Below are 25048 nucleotides of genomic sequence, written 5' to 3'. Positions count from 1 at the left end.
AAGGCCATCTGGTAGGAGGTGAAAGAGAACAAAAGAAGAAACACAAAGCTTACTTTGGCTACACAGACCACAAAAATTTTTTTCTAGTTCGAATTGTGTTCTACCTCTTATTTTCTGGTGATTTAAATAATTTGTCTTGTTTGATTAAACCAGTGCTGTCCAGTATATAAGTCACCAGCCACACATGGCTATTTAAATTTAATTTTTTAAAAACGAAAACTTCAGTTACTTAGTCTGACGAGCTGCGTTTCAGTTGCTCAACAGCCACCTGTGGCTGGTGGCTACTGGACAGAGCAGTCGTGTCACAGAAAAGTTACATTTTCTAGAAACATGGCAACGTGCTATTAAAGAACAGAGCAAACTTCCTTGAAAAAAGTAACTTGAAAAACACTAGGTACTTCCGCAAACTTCAGCACTTAAGTACACTTCAAAGTTTTTTTCCCTAAACCTTGAATTATGTGACAGACTGGAACAGACTGACTGCAACCGCTCTAGGAGTTCCATAAACGGAAGGGAGCGGTCATTTCGTGCGCAGATTGTGGACAAATTACAGTTCCAGAAGCTAAAATATAAAACACCGCACGCTATATTGGCTAAGCACATTATTTCTAATGAACATTAGATAATAACTAATAGGTGTCTGTTTATGTTTTTCTATCTCATCTCTTCTTCAGTCGGTACACAGAAAGGAAAAACACTGGGCGGACCCGGAAGCGGCTGGCGCGGAGGGAAGGTCGCGAAGGAGTCCCGGGCCCCGGCCCCGGGCCCCCCGCCACGCTGGACCAGCGCGGCCACGCCCTGCACACCTGAGCCCGCAGGTATCAAGGGACCCGACCTCCGCGTTGTGCCCCCCGCCACAACGAGCCCAGAGCGATCGCGGGCCGTGGGTCCCTGGACCACCTCGCCACCAAGTGAACATCCGCATTAGCTTCCGGTCAGCGCTCGTGGACGCCGGTCCACCTGAAATCCTTCCACCCGCGGCTGGGAGCCAGCGCTCCGCCGGCCCTCCGCCCGCGCCATGTCAGGTCCTGGTGGTGGCCCCAACCCCTGCACCCACAGAGCCGACCTCACCCCAGCTGGGATTCTGCACACACACCCCACCCCTCACACATGCCACATACACACCCCACACGCACACACCCCACCCCTCACACACGCCAGGCACACACCCCACACGCACACACCCCACCCCTCACACATGCCACGTACACACCCCACACGCACACACCCTACCCTTCACACTCCAGGCACACACCCCACCCCTCACACACACCAGACACACACCCCACACGCACACACCCCACCCCTCTCTCACCCCACGCACACCCACCCCACACAAGCGCACCACCCCACCCCTCACACAGCCCACGCGCACTCACCCCACACTCACACCCACCCCATACACGCGCACCCCACACAAGCGTACTACCCCACACACGCGCACCACCCTACACTCACAGCCACCCCACACACGCGCACATACCCCACACGCACCACCCCACGCGTACCCACCCCACACACACCCATTTAATAAGAGCCCCGAAGCCCAGGAGGAGCATACTTGTCAGCACGGGGTGACAAAAAGAGGTGGCCTCCCCGTCACTCACGGGGAGTGGCGTGGACGCGGCGATGGCACAGGGGAGCACCACGGTGCGAGGATCGCGAGAAAGGCAGGGAATGAGAGAAATGCACACGTGATGGAAGAAAGGTCACTAAGAAGTCCACAAAGACACGAAAAGTCCAGGATGTGGGAGGGACTTGTACAGCAACTGTAAAAGTGAAGAGTCACTGGGGCAAGGAGCAAGAGGAAAAAGAAAATGGAGAAATGTGGGCAAAAGGGACGCGCTCCAGAGACATGAACAAAAGCAACAAGGAAGAGGGGCCAATGGTTAGCAGACATGGGCGACAATGGACAGGGTACTTGCCAGGCAGAGACTGGTTAGAAGAGGTGGGGGCACCAAAGTGCATAAACAGAAGGGGAAGCAAGGCAGAGGGGAGAACAGCACTGAGAGCTTGGCCAGCTGGGGTGCCACGAGTCTCCACACGTGTGTATCAGAAAGGACAGAATGGAACAGGGGAGATGGGAAAGAAAGAGACAGAGATATATAGACACGTGGAACCATCAGAAAGATTAGTGAGAAGGCAACTGAAACTGAAACATATTTAATTGTAAGAGAAAAGGGGAGAAAACGCCAAGGAGGAGAAGGGGAACACAAGAAAGGACAACAGTGGATAGAGAAATGGAGAGAGACATAAACAGACTGGCATACAGACAAGCAGACATAGCAGGGCAGGAAGAAGGGAAACCCCGGATCTAGAAAAGTGAGAGTTGATGGGATGTGGATGATTAAATTGTGGTATATTGATTTGTGGCTTTATAAGCTAACATTTGCTAAATTGTTTCAATTATTCAGTTAAGGAGAACTGTAAAACTCCAGTTTATAAGGCTTGTGCATTTTATAATTATTTGCATCACCATATAGTTGCAACTATATTCAATCAGATCGGAGAGCCTTGTTTTAGTCAGTCCTGGGTCCCTTTTCATCTCGTGGGATGGCATGAGGGAGGTGACAAGGACACAAAATGATGGAGTGTCACTATATGATGCTTTTTTCAAGGAATATTGAAAGTGTTGCATGTTTTTTTCCCCTCTCTTAGACTTACTTTTTCTTTATACCATTTAATTCATTGTTTTTTTAAAAGCATAGAGATAAATCTTAGCTAACTGATAAGTAAAATAAAAAGGAAAAACTGTACCATATAAAGTTTGAAGATAACAAGCAAAAGTGCTTTCCTTTGTATTCAAATTGGAGCAAAGATATAACTGATCTTTCCTGAAGAATAAAATTGTGTTCTCTGGGCTCATTACATCAGGAGTCTCCTAACTCTAAATTTTGATAGCTCTAAAAATAAACTTTTTAAAATGGCAACGGTGTTATGAGTTCCATAAAACTTGTCCCCGAAATTGTAAATTTCATATACTCAAAAATGTGAATCACCTTCTTTGCCATTTTTTTTTTAATTTTACCTACTAAATCAAACTGTAACAATCCTTTTTATCTTCTTTTGTGACTCACTTTAAAATGTATAAAGTTACTGTTAAATAATAGATTAGGATTAAAAAAATTTAAAAGATTGTACATGGTATGACACTAACAAACCAACTGATTTCAAACACTGGCGTCAGTGCTCTTCAACAGGAACCTACTTACTACAATTATAATGTCATCGAAGGTGTGTAAGCACACACCATGAAAATACAGAAAGATGCTGTTAAAAACAACAAGGGTGAAGTTGACCACTGAATCTGTGGTTAACAGCTATAAGCTTCTTTTTAACAAAGACTTAATATACAGAGTTGGGCAAAGTAGGTTGACAGTTATTTTTATGGAAAATAATAATCAATAAATACAAGAATAATTGTTTTGTGAACCCACAACTGTAAAATTACTTTGCCCTACCCTGTATACAGGTGTGTATACAGTTCAGTAGTTTAACCCCTTTCATGCTGGAGGGAATACCAGTGAACTTCCCTTCCAATACAGAACAGGATGCCAACTTAACCTCTGCTATTTATAGTTTCTAAAAACCAAATGATTATGTTCACTTTGAGCGAAAATAGGAAGAAAACAGACACAGAGAAAGAGATTGATATTTTACATATAGCATCCCATTTCCTCGGGATTCAATGAAAAACAATTATAGTAATGTGACAGAAATTTCTACCATAAAAAAATCATGAATTTTTTGCCTAATAGAAAATCTGATCAATTGATTTTTAAAGCATTGATATATAATGTTCTGTTTTAAAAACTAGGGAAACTTGTTCTACTTTAAGGTGAAAGGGTAGACTGGAGGAAAAAATTCCAAGAGTTCATTTCAACAACCACACTAACAGAAGCTATAATAAAATATTTTAACACTTATTGGGGACTTACCATATGCCACACACTGTGATAAAAACTTTACAGCCATTATCTCATTTAATTCTCATAATAATCTGTGCACCTGGCACAATAGTTATGCTCAGGAAATTAAGGCTCAGGAAAGTTAAGTAAGTATCCACTGGTTTCATTAAGTTAAAATTTGGAAGAATGAGATTCAAATGCAGTTCTTATGCCTATGTAGCCCATGGTCTCACCAGTCTGCACTCTGTCAGCCATCAATGGGCAGTGGACAGAACAGAGGAGGGAGGCGTATCAAAAATGACAAGGGAAACACTAAATGATACCAGGAAGCTGACAGTCACCTCTCCCCATTAATTTAGTCTTGTAATTTAATTTATATTTAATATGAATTATGATTCTAGCATCTAAGATGGCATGGTTGAAAAGATTTTCATTCAAGTCTTCAGCAAGAAAAACTTATTAAAATTGATCTTATGATCTGATTCATTTTTGCTTCATGAATGAGTAGTTTCTTACTGAGCTTTCTTTTTTCCCTCCCCTTCACCAATGATACCATAACTTAAAGCCCAGACCTTATTTTTATGTAAATACTGGTCTTTAGCTTTCTTGTAAAAACTAAAGCTGTGAGCTTTAAAGTTGGTTTATGAGAACAGATCTTTTCCAAAATAAGACTCTGGACTATTTCCTTCCTTAGGCTAAGTCTTTTACCATTATTTCAGAATAAGAGGGAGGGACACCTGGTTGAAGGGAAGTCAGCAGACTCTGAGCTGCTATGGCATCTGCCCCCAATGTGGAGGTCAAGTGAGTTCTGTTAACATTTCCCATTGTTTGGGTAAAGAGAAAAGAGAGAACATTCACAGACTCCCTGATAAAAATGAAATGCTAATTAACTCCTTACTAAAGCATCAAACTTTTCCCCTGAAGAACTCTAACTTGTCACCCTTTGATCCAAGGTTTGCCTCCCTGCATTTCAACTGTGCTTCTTTGTGAAAATGTCTTTGCAAGATAAGAGTCCCCAAAAATGGAGTTACCATAGTAATAGGCCAGTTTAAAGCAGCCACATCCTACTTGGTTATGGTCCCAGGTCCACTTCTGCTGATGGTTACACATTATCTGTAGAGTTACAGCTATAACTACACCGAATGTAGAGTGACACTAAAAGGTCAACATTAAGGTAAATTCTCCGTTAGTCCCCTCTGCCCATTTGTCAACCCCACAATGATATTAAAGTTTAGTCATATCTTCATGCTGACTGACAATCTGATGTGGTTTTTTTAACATTAAAAGCAAAAACACATCATAACTTTGAGTAATTCCCACAATTTTATATGATTTTTTTTTTTAAGTAAAGAGAATATTCAGGCTTTAAGAGTCCATTGAGAAGCATGGTCTAAAAACTGAAGTTTAATTCCAAATATTCCTGTATTCTTTTTTTTTTCTTAAGTGAGAAGCAGGGAGGTAGCAGAACAGGTCCCACATACACCCTGACCAGGATCCACCCAGCAAGCCTCCTACTGGACACTGTTCTGCCCATCTGGGGTCATTGTTCCACTGCTTAGCAATTGAGTTATTTTAGTGCCTGAGGTGAGGCCATGGAGCCATCCATCCTCAATCCCCGGGGCCAACTTGCTCCAAGAAGCCTTGACTGCAGGAGGGAAAGAGACACATAGAGAGAAGGGAGAGGGGGAAGGATGGAGAAGTAGATGGTCACTTCTCCTGTGTGCCCTGACTGGGAATCAAACCCAGGAGATCCACACGCCAGGCCAATGCTCTACCACTCAGCCAAACAGGGCCAAATATTTCTGTATTCAACTAAGACATTAAGACTATATACAGTCCCTTCAGTAAAGAGCATGTTTAGAAACATAACTTCAAAAAAAAAGTTTCAGAAAAAAAAAATGTAAAAGTCCCTGCATACACGCTAGCAGGGACATCCACACGGTGATGCTCCAAATCCTAAACTAAGCAAAAGTGAGGGACTGGACGGCCCACCAAATGTGTGAGGGTGGGATTCTTTTGCTAAGGCTGCAAACCTGCTCCAGCCAGCCTATGAGGAACTAGGCAGCTCACAAGTTACAATGTCATATGAGAAACTCTTAACATTTCCAACATCACTACCTGCACTTCCTCAATATTCTAACTCTTTATGCCTACGGCCAAAGCAAACAAACCAAAAATTCTCAAGATCAATACCTCTTGTACACAGCTTAAAACAACTGTTATTACTCACACGTGGTTAGTGTTAAAATCTAAGAGTTCTCCTGAAATCTGTGGTACAGAATTATTTAGTGTAAAACACAGAAGGCAGTAGAAGAGAACAAGCCAAATGCATTATAAAGCAGATCAGAAATATTATGCTCATGAATGAGCATCAAGAAAATATGGCATGTTTCCTTCAAATAACTGCCTGAGTAATAACTCTGATTGAATCATTAAATAAGACATAAGAAAACACCTTCCAGCTCCACCGGCCATCACTCTCATCATCTAATCTAAACCAGAAGAAGCAAGCAGAATGATGAGTGTTCTGTACGTATGCTGACTTTTGGCTTTTTAAAATAATGCTAATTCCTTGGCATTCTGTCAAGTCCCTTTAAATTTTCTACTACCACCACCACACCTAGTGCCAGGCCCTAGAAGTTCTCCTATATTAAAAAAATGAAACCTCACTCATGGTGATGCACCATCACCTACTAAAGTATTATAAGGCAAAAGCTCAAGTATGCTACTGACTTCCTTCCCTGATAAGAAAAGAACTGCATTCAGTAACAAAGGAAGACTAAAGACCATCTCTTTGTGGTTACTTAGAGATTATCTATAAAATGACAGCTGTAACTACTAAAAATAAGGATTAACATTTAAACGTCAAGATTAAGGTAAATTCAGCCCTGGCCAGCGGCACAGTGGATAGAGCATCAGCCCGGTGTATGGGTGTCCTGAGTTCGATTCCCGGTCAGGGCACAGAGCAGAAGCAATCATCTGCTTCTCCCCCTTTTTGCTCCCCCTTCTCTCCCTCTTCCCTTCCCACAGCCAGTGGCTCAATTGGTTTCAGTGTGGCCCCAAGCCAGTGGCTCAATTGGTTTGAGCATGGCCCTGAGCGCTGAGGATAGTTCCATTGGAGTATATCAGCCTCAAGTGCTAAAAATAGCTCTATACTTGAGCACTGGCCTCAGATGGGGTTGCCAGGTGGATCCCGGCACAAGCAGGAATCTGCTTGTCTCACCTCTTCTCACCTAAAAAAAAGAAAGAAAAAAAAGATTAAAGTAAATTCTCCTAGTTAGGTCTAGCAACTTTTTCCCTTGCTTGTCCCTCTGACCCATTTACCATTTCTCCTTCCCCAGTTAACTACTGCTCCACAGTGCCAAATACTGCCTTTCTGGGTGGTCAATAAAATGGAGTAGCAGCAGCAGCAGAGACAGAAAAAGCTAAAAAAAAATAAAGAGGGGTGTTGGGTGCACATGTGTAATAGTAAAAATGAAGGCCTTCTCCCTTATTCTTGGAGAACCAATTTAATAAAGAAACAAGAAATAACCACAGAGGGACAAAGAGAGATTCTGAGTTATAGGGAAAAGAACAATTACGTGACTACTAAAAGTATCTGAACGCCACTAGAAACCACAATCATGAGAATGGCTATAATCCACCTTTCAGGGAAGCTGGCAATTTTTTCCTACAAGACAACAGAAGACATTCAACAGTGTTCTTTGAAATCCAAACAAATGGAATTTCACTTCACTAATCTATCTTTTCATGAACTGATACTTGTACAACACAGACCCCTCCAAGACCCTGTGTACTACTGGTACCTAAAAACAAGCTACTGCTTTCCCAACCTTATAACGAGGGTACCAACACCTGTCTTAGAGCTTGATTGTCATAATCAGACTGAGTAATTTTAAATTATTTATGTGCATAAACTGACTTAGACTTGTTTTCAAAAGGAATTTGAGGCAAGTGCTATGGAAAGAGTCTAGCATTGCTGTTCAATATGGCAGCCACCAGCCACATACTGCAGAGCACTCGAAATGCAGTGAAACCAAAATGACAGGCTCTGCCTGTTAAACACACACTAGAGTTCTAATACTTGTACAGAATATCTCATTAGTAATTTTTCACTGATTATGTGTTGGAATAATACCTTGGCTATATTGGGTTAATTAAGTAATTATTAAAATTAGTTTCACTTGCTTCTTTTTTTAATGTCACTACTAAAAAATTTAAAGTAACACATGTGGCTTGCTTTGGCAATTCCCATTACATTTTGATTGGACAATCCTAGTTTAGAACATTGTAGGGACAGAAAGAAATGCCAGCCTGAGATTATGCTGAAATAACAAAACTCCCTATCCATCTCAGGGAAGGCCTTTATCTTCTCACTGCCTTCCACCACGCCAGCAATCTCTATCAAACTGTGCTTGGTCCATAATGGGCACTCAATACATATTTTTTTAGTTTAAGACAGGTAATAACAAGTGTTGGAGAGGCTGTGAAGAAAAAGGAACTCTCATTCACTGCTGATGGGAATGCAAATTAGTACAACCATTATGGAAGAAAGTATGGTGGTTCCTCAAAAAACTAAAAATAGCACTACCATATGACCAAGCAATCGCAGGGGTCTCCAAACTTTTTACACAGGGGGCCAGTTCACTGTCCCTCAGACCATTGGAGGGCTGCCAAATACAGTGGTCCTCTCACTGACCACCAATGAAAGAGGTGTCCCTTCCAGAAGTGTAGTGGGGGCAGGATAAATGGCCTCAGGGGGCCACATTGTGGCCCGCGGGTCGTAGTTTGGGGACACCTGCTCTACTGAGTATCTACCCCAACAATTCAAAAACATTGGTACATAAAGACACATGCACCCCCATGTTCATCACAGCATTATTCACAGTGGCCAAAACATGGAAACAACCAAAATGTCCTCAAGAGATGATTGGATAAAGATGTGGTACATATATACTATGGAATACTACTCAGCCATAAGAAATGATGACATATTGCCATTTACAACAACATGGATGGACCTTCAGAATATTATACTGAGTGAAATAAGTAAATCAGAGAAAGCTAAGAACTGTATGATTTCACACATAGGTAGGCTATAAAACTGAGACTCATGGACATAGATAAAAGTGAAGTGGTCACCTGGAGGAGGGTGAGGGAGGTATGAGGGAAGGGAACATGAGGAAGGCTATGGGGAAAGGTGTAAAGAGGGACAAATATAAGGTGACAGAAAATGATTTGACTTTGGGTGATGGGCACACAACACAATCAACAGTTCAAATGTGATAGAAATGTTTACCTGAAACCTATATACTCTTATTGATCAATGTCACCCTGTTAAATTTAATTTTCTAAATAAAATTTTTTTAAAAAGGTAACCAAGATACAAGATTAAAATGCAGTATTGAAAATAAACTAAAAAACTTCTTGTTGCCCACAATATTTTTGATAGTCGCAGAAAGCAATACTCTTTTACAAAGTAAAAGACACTGAGAGGCCAGGCTACCATTGAGCATGTGGCTCAGCTCATGCTTTCAGACCACCAGGCGAAAGGACAAATGGAGTAAATTGTTTCCTTTGCTTTAACTCTATACTTGGTATTTTCCACTTTAACCCACTGAAACTCTGACTTCTGGCGTAAGTCAGCTATGCTGAAGGCAAATGCAGCAAGGTGCTCATTAGGCTGTACTGTATACAAATGGAGGTGGTCAGAAAAAAGTACCTTAGCGGTCTTTATGAAAAACAACAGAGTACTGAGAGCACCCAACCGACCAGTAAAGTCAGGAGTAATCAAAGAAGGATGGCTTGCTTTAACCAAAGGTATCCTGAACAAATAACCAGGGAGCCACCAACATGTGGAAAAAGTGGACCTCTCTCCCTTGTCTCTTTATGAGCGCTGCAGGGAGAGCATCTTCCACTGACGTCTCACTTTGTGGGCCTGTTCTCTGAACAGCCCCTGAATGCCTCAGAGATCACAGCTAGGTTTCCTTTAGAGATATTTTGTTTGCCCCATTTCCATGAGACATCTTAGAGGCATGAAAGTATAAGTATGTTAGCAGTGGTATTCACAGAGATACATCTAAGTCTCTCTTTTAATCACAATTTGCGTAACAGAAGTTTGAGATGCATGAACATTTTCTCCATAAAATTTACTAAGTAGTTGCCAATTACTCTGCTCTTATCAAGAATTCTGTATTTACTGAGTGAAATGAGAGATTTCAGGAGAATAGTGAGTTTACTTGGGACTTACCAAGAAAACAGTTCTCCCGGAAAGGCTATTTTTTTAAAAAAGATATTCATAACATGACATGGAAAAAGTCTAAGAACTGAAAAAGCTGCACCACTGATTCCTCCCTCTCTCTCTCTCTCTCTCTCTCTCTTAAACTCTTAGGGGAAAATTGAGACATAAAGACACTATTACCTATCACCTCAATCTCAATGATGCTTTTAAAATTTGTTCTGCTTCTGTTCTCCTTCACCACAACTAGATTTCAAGACCAAATAATGAAAGGGGCACAAATGTATCTGAAACTCATGTAACCTGAGGACACAATGTTGAAGATCCTAAAAATTCTTTAAGAACTTGCTCATCTGAGAGTGTACTGCATGAACTGATATACCTGTGTAGACTTGTGAACTGTAAGTTATTCAGGAAGTCGGGGATTTGCCTGTAAACTGAAGAAAAATCCACTTAACCAGTCTTTCTTAAATAAGCTCTTTACATGAACAGAACAATGTGCTCACCTCCGTCCTCCACACTCCATTCACTGCGCTCCACCTCTCCTGAGGTGCTGCAAAGCATATTCCCGCCAAACACCTGCAGCATACCATGTCCATGGGACCTGGTCTGAGCTTCCCACCATGACTACAAGGTCCCACGGGGGTCCAGCCACACAGCCTTCTCTCAGCCACACCCCCGCCCTGACATTCCAATAACACTGAGGGACATTTTCTAAGCCTTAAGACTTTTTCTTCCCCTTTTATGCACCCTCCTCCCAACTCAGACCTATCCTTCACACCAGTCAAGATATCACTTAACCCAGCAACTCTCCCAGACCTCAACCTTGCCTACCTGAAGACTGGGGCAGGAGCTGTCCCCAAGGCATGCAGTGTTTATCTCTAGGGTATACTCGTCCTGGCAGATGCTTGCCTGTATCACCTCTTCCCCACTCCTCCAACGAGGCCCCTCTATGGCTCCCGATGAGCAGTATATAGGGAGCCTCAATATTTGATAACTGCTCCCTATAACCAAGGAAATGAAAATGAAGTCAAACAACTCTGACAACAGTTAACACTGAAATAAGGACTTGGGGTTATTTTTTAAACTTTGCAACAAGCAATTCTAAACTTGTGCCGATGATAATGTGTCGACCATGGTAAGTACTGAAAGATGTTCTTGCTAATCTCCCTTTGCCTCAAATAGAAAGGCACATCAACCTTCATTTTAGAGACAGTGCAATCGGGGCCCTGAGGTTTAAGTCATGTGCCCCAGGTCACGGGGTCAGAACCAGTTGGTGGGGTTCTACCCCTGAGCTTGCACCCCTCCCTATACACTCAGGGTTCTCAGAGTGAGGATGGGGGCTCTGGGATCTGTGAGCTCAAGACTGTTCTCATAGTGACACAGAGCTGGGACCAGCCTCTCTCACTCTCATTCTCTCCAAATAGAAGTGCACTTTTCCAAAGGCTCATGACTCACATGCAGACTGTATGCAGAAGCAGATGTTAGAATTTGAGAAAATGGAAAACAATGCCAATGATTATTTTTTGTCTTAGAAAAGCTATTTTTCATTTTAAAATGTTATTTATGTTAACACATGGTTTATTATTTTTAAATGATTAATGAATAAATATTTCAAATTGTCCTCAGTTTAAATTTCTAAGACAGTAAATATCAACACAGATAATCCACATAAACAAAGGATCTTTGGAGTCCTCAGTAATTTTTAAGAGTATAAAGGGGTCTGAGATGAAAAGGTTCAGGAAACAAGGTCCTGATCAACTATTGATAAAAAATATAAGCTAGACCTTTTACCCTATAAATTTTTTAAGTAATCAGAAAAGTCTTGAGCTTCTATGAAATATGTCCACACACCACAATTAACATTATAGACTGATGAATTATAAACTTTCTGTTCTAATGTTTTCTTTTGTTGATGTTTCCATATAAACTTAAATTAATCTCTAAACATACTTCAGTGTGCTACATAATTTAGAAAATATATGTTCAGAACTAATGAAACATTTTAAAATCTTAACTTTTATTTTTTAAAAAGTGAAGTACTCAAGATAAAGGTGTTGGCAAGCCCTCTGAGAGTGAGCTTTCAGCAAAGTGCATCCGTGTTTCTACCTGCGCTGGCGGAACCGCCATTCTACCACCCATGGAAGGAAAAATGCTTTTAATAGTTCTATAAGCAAAACATGACTAGATAGATATATCTACCAGAGTAGAATGGGAGTTATTCACAGGAAAAGAGAGGTTTTAGGATTCTGTGCTAGCATTTTGAATTACCCATATCATTATCCTCATCACACCCGCAACATGGGAGGGGAGGGGGTATTTGCACAAATCAAATTCAGTGTTTCATAACTAAGGCTATATTTCATAATATTGAACCTGTTCTTTAAATATAAAAGTACATAATTTTACATTGAGTTTACATGTGCAGTGACATAATTATAAGTTAAGGCTTGCAGGAAATCAGAAATTAAACCTAGAGGAGCATTAATATGTGCATATACACCATAGGCTGAACATGATACCAAGCATGTGGTATTTATTACCCTACTTGGTCTTAACACCTCTGGAGTTGAGCATGTTTTTCTAAAGAAGCTGACATTCAGAGAGGTTAAGTATGTTGCCTAAGGCCTCACACTAATAAACAGTAGAGCTGGGATTCAAACCCTTTCCTTGCTTTAAAGTCTATATACTCTTCCCAAGACTTTACAACTCCCCAGTATTATTTTCAGAACTGAGAGCTTCAGAATCTGAAGAGGATGCAAACTTAAGCCGAAATAAGAAAGCAAATGCCATGAGAGAAACTTAAAAATGTAACTGAACTTACATAATGGAAATACCTTAAATGATTTGTTTACATCCCTTACTCAGTTCCGGGTCTATCAGGCACCCTTGAGAAGTTGAGGCTGGAGAAAAAGGAACTACACCTCATGTTCCTCAGCATCTGGCAGGGCACAGCACACAGAGACAGTCCAGTGTTCATTCTATGACCCAAACACCACATACAGGGGGTCCTCGGGTTACAACACAGTTCCGTTCCTATGACAGTGACATAACCTGAATTTTGGTATAAGTCGAAACATACCCTTAGCCTAAGTCACTTGCCTATCCTAACACAGTTTTAAAATCACAATCTAGAACATAAAAACACAACTAAGGCACAGAAAAATAATACTACATAATCTTTAACCATCTGCAACCAAAGCAGTTTGCCCATATAGTACATAAGTACAATGCTAACAGCGTAAGCGGAAACACTCACGTCTCATTGTTTTTTCTTTTTTGACAGAGAAAGACAGAGCGAGACAGAGACAGATAGGGACAGAAAGAAAGGGAGAGAGAAGCATCAATTCTTCATTGTGGCTCCTCATTGTTCATTGATTGCTTTCTCATATGTGCCTTAACTGGGGAGCTATAGCAGAGCAAGTGACCCCTTGCTCAAACCAGCCAACAACCTTTGGGCTCAAGCCAGCACCATGGGGTCATGTCTATGATCCTATGCTCAAGCCAGTGACCCCACGCTCAAGCTGGTCAGCCCGTGCTCAAGCCAGATGAGTCCACACTCAAGCCAGCGACCTTGGGGTCTCAAACCTGGGTCCTTTGCATCCCAGTCCAATGCTCTGTCCACTGTGCCACCACCTGGTCAGGCTCACATCTCAATTTTTTTGTTTCTATGGAAGCGAGTTTCGTAAACTTGAAACATCGTGTGTCGAGACTGTCGTGACCCGAGGATCACCTGTCCTCATATTCATCCTCTGAAACGCCCACTGAGATACCTGTACTCTGACTACTTGGCAGGGCTGGAAATCAACCATCCCCATCCAGGAATTAGACTCACAGGGTGTCTCCCTCAAACTGCGCTTGCTCTCTAGGGAAAAGGCTGGGACAAAGACAAATCTAGAACCACTGCTCTGAAAAGATGCCTTGCTTACTAAGAAACTTCCCAAGAAACAAACAATAGTAATTCCTGGAAAGGTCACATTCATTTCTGCCCTAGAAGCCACCCAGGTCCACAGACCCCAGGGACAGCAGCCTCAGGGACAGCACTTTGGTCAATTTTGAGGGACATTTTGCTGTGACGTTGTGATAAAGAAAAACAAATTAGCTGGGTTTGACCTTCCCCATTCTTTCCTGCACCTTGTTTTCCCAACCTCCCCTTTCCGGTCCTTCAGGTACCACAGGTCCCAGGAGCCTTCTCCCCGGGCTACAGGTTAGGTGACGGACAGCGAGCAGGGTGACTCCCACTGACCTTGGGGCTCCTCCTGAGAATCTGCTAGTGTGCCGGACCTCTGAGGGCAGCGTACCCCAAAGCCCTCCGTGGCCTGAGTCCTGAGGTCCTTCCTGACCTCCACATCCCCAGTCGTGTCCCCCCATACACACACCCCGAAGTCAGCTCCGGAGTCTCTGTTCTAAACACCTCTCCAGCTGTGATGCCCCAAAAGGCTTCGTTTCCTGGCCAAACCCTTTTACTTTCACATTGATTCAATCCTTTCTGTTCCACTCCCGATCCCTGGTCCAAACTGTCCTCACAGGCCTGGACCACAGGCTCAGAATTCACCTTCTGGTCCCCAAGCCACCCGGTGGACTGTGTAATCAATTTCACTGGCTCTTCATTGAAGTCCAAATTCCTTAGAACAGAACACCAGACCTCTACCCCCTGGCCCTGACCAGCAGCAACCTTGACTTCCCATCCCCCGTTTAACCAATCATCTCCCAACCTGAAATGTCAGCCTCAGAGTCCTCTCTGTGGCTAAGTCCCAGCCGAATTCCAGGCACCCTCATCCACAGGTATCTGCTCTCCCTGGACACCTGTCACATAACCATGGGCACTCTTTTACTGTGCTTTGTATTTTCACATATTAGTCATGTTTCCCAAACTGACTGTGAGTTCATTAAGGACAAGCACTGTGCCTTACAACAATGAAATCACCCATTGTGCCATCCCAACTCAGAATTGCCATTACAGTGGAAGATCAATATGTATTTCAGACTAGCACTTGGAATAACCTGTACACATAGATATTAATTTACTTTTCCTAGACCTAGGACAAAAACACCAGCACTTGTAATGAAAATACGTCCTTGTGAATGCTAGAACTTCAAACTTCAATCTGTGTGCTTATAAATCTTGTAGGTAATAAAAATCCCAGCTTACAGAGGGGAAGACTGTTTCAGTGCTGTGCACCCAAGTCCCATAGAGAGCAAGCTCTTTCTGTGGGTCATGTTTACTAGCATGGTCTACAGTTTGCAATTTAAATTCACACCAACATTCGACAATTAGAAAAATAAATATTACAGAAGAACACATTCTGCACTTTGCCAAGGAAAGAAATTATAATTTCCTAAAAGAGTTGGAAGGGACAACTCCAAACAGAAAGGAAGAGAGAAACAAAGAAGGAACAGGAGAAGACGTTTGTGCTGAGCTGACCGTCCGCCTCCTGCTGGCAGTGACAACAAACTAGCAGGCAGGGTCTGCACTTGGCTACCCGTGCATCCTTCGCACCCAGCACAATTCTTGGAACAGGATTCGAGAGTTTTTAAATAAGTGAATAAATGCATCAGCCAATAGGTGAGAGAGTAAAAAAGGGAGTAACAGTAAAAACTAAGATTCTAGGGCAGCTTAACAAGATAAAAATTAAAGAGCTCATAATGAAAATGGGTTTTGTGAAGATTAAAATAAAATTCTCTTCGATAATAAGTTCAAGTTACATTTTACACCAGAAAGAAGGCAAGATCAGCGTTCCCTTACCTGCGGCACAGGCACTTTCTGCGGGGTGTTCTGGGGCGATGGGTGGAGCTGTGCCCAAGGCTGGTGATGTGGGTGTGGGGGCGAAGACTGGTGGTGCAAGCCCGGGTGGGGCTGCATTGGAGGACAGGTTGGCAACTGCTGAAAAGACGGCTGCTGGCCAGGGTGCTGCTGGCCAGGCAGCAGCCGTTCCTGGATCGCTTGTGGATCTGCAAGGCCAACGCCGGGACAACCATTTGGTCTCATGTGCCCGGCCAACTCCCTCGGTGCTGAGGACATGCCCATGAACGGACGCGACTGCTGCATGTTTCTGGGGCCCATATTCCTCTGTCCAATTCCCATGGCACCAGGGGGCTGGTGAGATGGCTGAGGGTGGGGCATATTTGGGTAACTGCCAACTTCCATTGGTATCCCAGCACTTCCGGGCCTGACTTGTGGAGGAGGAGTACCTGCTGGATTACTCATTGCTTTCATGGGTGACATGGGAGGTGGCGAGGCGTAAGTTCCCTGAGGCTGTGAAGGATGCATAGTTTGTGTGTTCATTTGGTTAAGAGAGCCACTGGGGTGGATGGGCTGCTGGTGCATTAGTCCTTGACCACTGTTTGATGGGAATCCTACAGCATTGGGGTATCTGGGTACGGACTGATTCATTGGAGTATTATTTGTAAGGCCTAAATTTTGATTCATCCCTGTATTGTTAACTAATCCCTGATTTAGGTTACTGTAAGGATATCGAGAATACTGCCCTGAGTTGTTTATAGTAGGTGAGGGGACCGTCTGGCTCCGAGAACTAAAGTTAAGGGTTTGTGGCCGAACAGCCCCTTGTGGAGGAGGATTAGGGGAGAATCTGGGACTGTGGGCAACGGATTCTCCATGGAGAGCAGTGGGGGGGTGGTGGTGGAACTGCTGCACCGAGTGGCGCAGGGAAGGGGCCATGCTGGGGCTCTGCTGGGGCACGTGGGACAAGTGGCTGGGTCCTGAGGTGGCAATGAAAGGGTTTCCCTGACTGAGGCCCTCTTGACCTTGGGAAAACTGGCTCATCCTCGGCTGTGGCTGACCGTGCTGCTGCATGGAGAAGTCCCCACGTGCCAGGTAGCTGCCCATCTGCTGCATGTGCTGAGGGTGGCCCTGGGCCGGGGGCCCCGACGGAGCCGGCTGCGGCTGCTGCTGGTAGGGGGCTCGGATCTGGTCCGGTACCTGAACAGCCCGGGGGCCCCACATGGAGCCACTGTCCACAAAAGATTGCCCGTGCCTTTCATTCTGCATGCCAGGATAGACTCCCATCTGTCCACCGCCGCTGCCGCTGTGCGGGGCCTGAGGAACGGGAGGGGTGTGATACTGCGAGTGGGGAGACGCCAGTCCGTTCCCAGGGGTGCCGCTCATCATCCTGCTCGGCTGATCCATCAGGTGCATCTTTTGTTGCTCATACTGATTATAGTGATCGAAATGGGTCAACTTGGTTTGATTCTGGTTAGCGGAGGGATGATGAAGTGATGGCTGCAAGGAGGCAAAGCCCTGGTCTATCGGCATTTGCTGACCCATGGGGTTCACTGGATTTTCGGGGTAACCACAATCTCCAAGACCTTCAAGGCCTTCGCTGAAAATATTCCCATCCTCGCCAAAAAGACTCATCATTCCCGGATCCGCCATCTTCTTCCAACACACGGCTCCTCCAAACTACAGCTCAGGAGCTTGTCTGTGCTTCACTTCACCGAGGTGTTCGTCCTCAAAGCCTGTAATCCTTAACTAATCTTCTTCATGTCATTCCATATTTCTTTAATTCTCTTGGACCCTGCAGTCTCAGGCAACGTCTGGATATAGGTCCTAGAAGGGAGCGGGAGGAGGAAGGAAGACAACAAAGAATTAGGAACAAATGACAAAAACTGCCAGTATTTTATGCATTTTAATTTGGTTTCCATCAACGATACTAATCTAGCCCCCTCACTGAGCTGTATTTTATAAATCTAGTTCACTTTAAGAGAAACTCATTAGCTTCTACCAAAAGCATTATTATGATCGGTTACTTAGAAAGCAAGCAAAACACTAACCTTAACCTTAAATTAATCCATTCACTACACTTCCTAGCATTCCATTCTTGGATGGAACAGAACAAAAGAACACAACATGAAGCAGCAGCAGCTGCCACAGCAGGCAAGCAGATGTATGAATATCGCCAAGCAGCCCATCTGCTGAACTGAAGCCCTGGAAATGCTCTGGTTACCGACAGCCCGCCCTTAACCTTATTCCCCTGAGCAGTGTAATCAGATGAGCAGCCGCAGCTCCGAGGGCTGTGAAAAGCTCAACTTAGTTAAATTGACTAGAGGATTATATAAATACCAAAATCAGTCATTTTGTACAAATTAGACATTTGCAGCCCACGTACAACTACGTAACAGCGGCAGAGGCGTCGGATGAAAAAGTGTCCGTTGGTGATGCTGAAAAACAAGTTTGTGGACTATGACAAACGCATGATTTCATTATGTTTACTACGGCAGAGATATACAAGATTCAGAAAGGACCAGAAGAAAAGCTCTGACTCTCCAAGAGGACCGATTTCACGTGCAGCTCTGGGCCCACCACGCTCCTGGTCTGCATGGCCGGCAGAGAAGTCCAGTCACAGGGTCCCTAGTCCTTTATTCACCCAGAGGCTCTGGGCTCCGGTATTGAACCAGGGGCCCATCTGACCTTCAGACTGACTCTAGCTGGATGGGCCATGTCTCGGCAATGACTGTTCTTACCAATAAAAACAGAAAACTTTCCCCAAAACAGGTGAGAACTGAAACCCCCTTTGAGAGAACGAAGTTCAAAGCATCCATGCAGCCCTATCCTGTCCTTACCTCTTCAGGGACAGAGCAGGGCACAGCAGGTAAGGGGAAGGTGGGCGGGCACATCCATCTGCATCCTGTGTTCACAGCACACATTAGACACTGGCTAACGTTCCTCACTTTATTCAAACAGTTCCTAACTGAGTTTGTGCCCAACTAAAATAACTAATTTAAAGAATATTTCAACAAGCAAAACAGGAAAGCATTTTTGTTGAATGCTAATTTAAAAATGAAGAACCTAATAAAGAGCTAATTCACACAGAAAAAATGTCTGAAATCTTAAACATCTTTGGAATTTAACTCATTTTTTTCCTCTTTCAAAAGCACATTAAGCATTGTGTGATACTGTCCAACTGGAGAAAGCAATGTCTACGGAAGACTTTCCAAAGTGATGTTATAAACAGGCTCGGCCATAAATCCCACTGACACTTCTCTGCGAACGTAAGGAGGAACAATGGGCCACCCAACACTGCTGAGAACTCACCAATAAAAAAAGATAGAAAATAAGTTTCTGCCTGCCTTCTTCTAACACATTCCTAACAAGGGAAGAATTTTGCTTACAGAAAATGTAAACAACATTCCTGTTCACTGTCAGAAATACAGACATAACCCCGGAGGGGGTCTCCAGGTCTACAGCTTTCAGGTGACAGCTGTCAGATCAAGTCAAAGGTCTCCTCACTGTGCCGCTAACGGCCGTGAATTTTCTGATGTACTCCCTCCAAAAACAGAGGTCAGATGGGTGAGAGTAAGATGAGCACGAGACCGTTTCATTCACAGACGTGCTGCTTTACTACACTTTAAAGTCCAAAAGAAAGAGAAGCAGAAATCTCCAGTGCCAAATAAAACAAATACTTGTAAATTGAATTTACTCCTATAAAGCCTAAGCAGTCAGTCTTCATTTATTCAGAGCTCATGCTACCTTCCAAGGAAGTAAACACTCAAATGGACTTGATAATAGCTGAAACCAGCCATGCAGACTAACCACTTAACCAAAATAACCTTTCAAATTAGCTTAAGGAAGGTGATGGCTACTTCTGTGTCCTAGATGGCCTTGTTTCTATAGGATAACAGCTTTATCCTCCAGGGTGTACCATGTGTGCAGGAGAGGACTGCTCCTGATGGGATGGGGTTCCCAGGCAGCTCCAGGGAAAAAGAGCCCAGACACAGGGCATGGCCGGGCCCACTGACCTGGGCAGAGGCACTGCCAGCCTGGAGAAGCAGGACGGAGCTGAGCAGAGGGGGAAAGAAACTGCCAACAGGCATGAGAAGGGACAAAACAACACTCACTGAAAATATCCTACCTGACAACCCTACGCCCTCCCGCTGACAGTCCATTTCCAAGTGGAATGAAAAATAATAGCATTACCTGGAACCAAGTAAACATGTTGCCCACCACAACTGTGACCACAACCAGGTGAGCTCTGGGCAGAGAAGTTCAAACACTATGGCTTTAGTCTGTCATCAGTGGCCGACTGCTCGCACTTGCTCAGGCAGCCGCCACCGCCTTCCTGCCCCTTTTCTGACCTCAAGGCTTGGCTGGCGACTATGCTAGGAATCCATCTGGTAGCTGGATTTCATATTTCTCATTTGAGCTAATCTAATTAATTTATTTTGGCCTTTTTTAATTTGATCAAGACCATTTGAATACCCCACATTCCCAAGTCACAGCTGCAACATATAATTTTGTTTCTATCAAAGATGTTCATTTAAAACTCTAGAAGGTTGCTTCCTTCTCTACATTCGAGATCTACATTTCTATGTCAGGATCAGCACTCTTCAATGAGCTATCAAATCAGAACCATAATGGTAATTTTAAAATCTCTAATAGTCACATTTAGGATGGGATGAGAGCAGAAAATCCTCGAGGGAAGGGGAGAAGGCATTACGGGGAGGGGAACAGGGGGGATGTACTGGAAAACATGGGGGGGAGGGTGTATTCTGGGGGACACTAGAATCTATGTAAATACAATAAATTAAAATAAATTTCATGGAAAAAATCTCTAATAGTCACATTTAAAAAGTAACCCTAAAACGACTGAAATTAACTTTTAATAATTTTTATTTAACCCAATATATACAAAATACTCCAACATGCAATCAATATTAAAAAATGAATAAGAAAATTTACATTTCTTTGTTACTAAGTCTCTGAAACCCAGTATGTATTTCACACCAACATATCAGTTCCTACTTGCCACGTTTCAAGTCAAAAATGTACACTTGGAGGCAGTGCCCACCATATTGAATAGCATATTCATAGACTGTTAAAAAGAAGAAACAGCCTGACCAGGCAGTGGCGCAGTGGATGGAGCATCGGACTGGGATGCAGAGGACCCGGGTTCGAGACCCCGAGGTCGCCAGCTTGAGTGTGGGTTCATCTGGTTTGAGGAAAAGCCCATCAGCTTGAACCCAAGGTCGCTGGCTCCAGCAAGGGGTTGCTCGGTCTGCTGAAGGCCCGCGGTCGAGGCACATATGAGAGAGCAATCAATGAACAACTAAGGTGTTGCAATGCGCAATGAAAAACTAATGATTGATGCTTCTCATCTCTCTTTGTTCCTGTCTGTCTCTCCCTGTCTACCCCTCTCTCTGGCTCACTCTCTGTCCCTGTAGAAAATAAAAAAATAAATAAATAAAAATTTAAAAAAATAAAAAATAAATAAATAAATAAAGAAGAAGAAACAGAAATATAGCTTTAGGTCTTATTCAAATAATTCTCATAATTATCATTTGGGTAATAAATAATCCAGTTGTATTTGTCTCATTTGCCATTAAATAAAAACCATATTAAATCTCAAATCACATTTTTATCTAAAACATATTTACTGAGCACTTACTATGATCCAAGCACTGATCTAGGTGCTGCAGATATGTCTGAATAAAAAAAAATAGCTTTTGTCCTCATGGAGCATACATTTATTATAAGTGATGGACCTCTTAAAGAATTAAGAGTTGGGGGTTATGTAGTAAAAATTAGAATATCATTTTACAAGATATTTTTCACTAATTTATGTTGGCAAGTGTTTTAACCATGGGTGATACTATATATATCATAGTAAACAGTTCAGATATATAAGACAAAGACAGAGTAATTTAAGTTTCTGCTCAGTGCCCTGCTGGCAAGTATTTTCTGAGACAAAAACTAGGTTCAGAAGGTACATGTATTGGGGTAAGGAGGGCCCACAGCGAGACAGCTCAGCTAGCAGAATCACCACCCTGCAGAGGCTCGCTGTGAAACCAACTGTGAACATTTTTAGAGGGTCAAGCACTTTGGAGAACTTCTAATCCAAAGCCCTCTTCATTTAACAGATTTTTAAAAACATCTTTTGTAGACTGAGAAGCACAAACATATTACACAAAATTTTTAATGGCAAACAATTCCCAAAGGTGAAAGGAAACTATAGAAATGAGGCAGTATCTTCCTAGAGAGGGCAAAATATTAAAGGGCCAAAGCTGGTCCATTTTACTCAGAGATAAGTCACTAAACAATTAGTGAGACTAGAAAATAGAAGACTTTCCTTAAAAAAATTTTTTTATTTATACTATCTATAACTTTTAGGAAGCAGCACATACATATATCAGTCCCACCATTAAAATGATTAGTCAATTTCCTTGGAAATAAGCAGGATAAAAAAATAGGTAGATGTAGCCTGACTGGTGGTAGTGCAGTGGATAGAGCATCAACCTGGGATGCCGAGGATCCAGATTTGTACCCCAAGGTCGCTGGCTTGAATGCAGGCTCACCAGCTGCAGTGTGGAGTCAATACCTTAAGCATGGGAATCACAGACATGATCCCATGGTCAATGGCTTGAGCCCAAGGTTGCTGGCTTGAGCCCAAGGTCGCTGGCTTGAGCAAGGGGTCACCAGCTCAATAGGAGCCCCCTGGTCACGGCACGTATGAGAACCAATGAACAACTAAAGTGCTACAACTACAAATTGATGCTTCTCATCTCTTTCCCTTCCTGCCTCTATCTCTGTCTTTCTCTAAAAAATAAAAAAAAAAGGGGGGGCAGATTTGAAAAAACAAGGAGACAGAAGCAAAGGGTGTAAAACAAACCAAAGAAGTAAGTTGTGTAAAAATACATATTAATATTTTGAAGTGAATTTCTGACCTACGAAAACTTACAGAGACAATGCTTAACTACTATGTAGCCATTAGTATCCCAGTGAACTGGAAAGCAAGCAATGAAACAGGTGAACACAAAAACCTTTCACATGCAAGAAGACACTTCCTCAACCACTTTTTAGCCAATTGTGTAAGAAGAATGCCAACCAAAGGAGGCTTTTTTCATAAACATCCAACACATGTGCAAGCGCAGAGTAAAAGAATGACTGCCTTTCAAATTCTGAAGACCATTACAGTTTCACGGCTTCATTTCTACTAGCTGTCTTTAAACTCCTTTCCTCCACCTCCAAAGCATCTGAGGTATAGAACATAACCGCCACAATGATGCTTGGGACCAGTGAAACCTGTGTCAGCATCTCGCAGGGAGAGTCTAGCAGTTGGAAAAACACACATCATCACCCTCAGCACAAGCCACAAAGAAGTCTCTCGATCGTCAAGGGTACAAATCATATCGAAAGGGGGAAAGGATCTAAGAGCTGATAGGTGAACACAAAGAAGATAAAGGACTCAGCACTGCTTGGCTTCTGTTCCAACTGCAAGTCCTTTCAGCCAGATCATGAAGCCGCCGGATGGTGGTCCCCACCAGATGCCCCCTGCAGCTGGGGGAAGAGAATAACCTAGCCAGGCCAAAGCTTGCCATGGGAGAAGGTATCAATCCAAGGGACAACGACCCAGATAAAGAGTCAGAAAATGCCTCCAAATTACCAACATCGGCTCACCAGAGTGAGCTCCAGATTTGTCTCATGGACCAGAGGATACCCTTCCTGAACCCTTTGGACAAGACCACATTTTCTTCCTCATGATTATGTGTGGAAAGCAGTTCCAATCTGCTGTCACTGTGCTGTCCTACACAGCAGCCACTAGCCACATGTTGCTATTGAAATTAATTAAAACTATATAAAATGTAAAATTCAGTTGCTCGAATGCATGGCTACATTTAAAATACTCAACAGCCACATGGGGCTGGTGGCTACTGAGCATGTATGGAACAATGCCATCATTGCAGAACATTCTATGGACAGCTAGACTATATATTTCTTCTCAGAGGTAACATTTTTAGACAAAGACCCTATTGAACAGTAGCAATCCTCTTTTATGAGAAATATTTTCTCCTGCTCTGAGATGAGTATTCTTTCAAAGGTCTACATCTTCCCCTGTGGTGAAATTTACAGTATTCTTCCCATATATCATATTTCGTTAACTATATTTTTCAACCTATAAGCTATCTCTTTTCTGTATTAACTCACAACATATATTTCTATTTCTTAATAAATAATTTTTATTATGTTAGGAATGACTCCCAACTATAAAAATTTCAGGCACTTGGCAATAGTTGATTTCAGAGTCGTTTTCACTTACAATTGCCATATTAACATTGCCCTTTAACAATTTGCAAGCTTAATTTTTACAACTAGAAATCTATATAACTATAGTAAGGTCAGTATTTTTTCTTAGTGGCTTTGCCACATTATGTTCATTCACTATTTTACTGGGGGAAAAAGATGTAGGAAGAATAATGATGTGAAGTCCTTCGGAAGGTCTATATTAGTCCAAGAACTAAATGAAAAAAGAAAAAAGGAATAAGAATTGCATTTATAGTTAGCTTCCATTTATGTCACTAGGTAATCTTTATTTTTGCTGATGCTAACTGAAGGTATATTTACTTGAATAGAGAAGATTATGCTCTGAACTGGTATTGTAGAGAGTAACGCTATGCTTTATGTCAGCATTCCCTATAGCGGCTAATGGGGTATCTCCATTCATACCTTCCACCCAGCCAAAGGATGAAATAACCCTCAAATCTTCCCATCCCACATTCATTTAAAAAATATATAAGGTCTACCAGAAAGTTCTGTCCATTTTTAGAATAAAACAAAATACAAATTTTTCTTACCATCAATAAACTTTATTAAATAATATAATTGCATTATTAATGATTTCTTGCCAGCATGAGGGCAATTTGTATATCCCATTTTTGAAAAATGTTTTATCTTTTGATGTGAAAAATTGAACCAGTGCTTGTTTGATATCTTCTTCATTTTTGAATTTTTTGCCCTTCAAAAAATTTCGTAAGGACAAAAACAAGTGATAGTTGGAGGGTGCTAAGTCTGGGGAATATGGTGGATGCGACAGACATGCTTCTGTAGCATTTCTTCCTTGTTGAAATTCGTAAAAATTACAGTGGCGTAAATGAACTTTATCAGTAGTCA

The 25048-nt window shown here is 42.6% G+C and overlaps 1 protein-coding gene across 3 annotated transcripts in view; it reads right to left on the bottom strand.

Moving 5' to 3' along the window:
- CHD7 (chromodomain helicase DNA binding protein 7) overlaps positions 1–25048 on the bottom strand; it is a 211870-nt gene that overhangs the window by 118084 nt on the left and 68738 nt on the right. For 2 of the 3 annotated variants that reach the window (XM_066266185.1, XM_066266186.1), the window contains exon 2: positions 15893–17713. The exons of the other annotated variant lie outside the window; for it this stretch is intronic. In XM_066266185.1, coding sequence (XP_066122282.1) covers positions 15893–17539 — 1647 coding nt within the window. In that variant the 5' untranslated portion in view covers positions 17540–17713. The remainder of the gene's footprint in view (positions 1–15892; positions 17714–25048) is intronic. 3 annotated transcript variants of the gene reach the window in all.

This window comes from Saccopteryx bilineata, chromosome 3 (genome assembly GCF_036850765.1).
Source record: "Saccopteryx bilineata isolate mSacBil1 chromosome 3, mSacBil1_pri_phased_curated, whole genome shotgun sequence".
In the NCBI taxonomy this organism is placed as follows: Eukaryota; Metazoa; Chordata; class Mammalia; order Chiroptera; family Emballonuridae; genus Saccopteryx; species Saccopteryx bilineata.
Note: the sequence above shows the minus strand (reverse complement) of the source record. Positions and strands in the feature narration are given on the sequence as shown.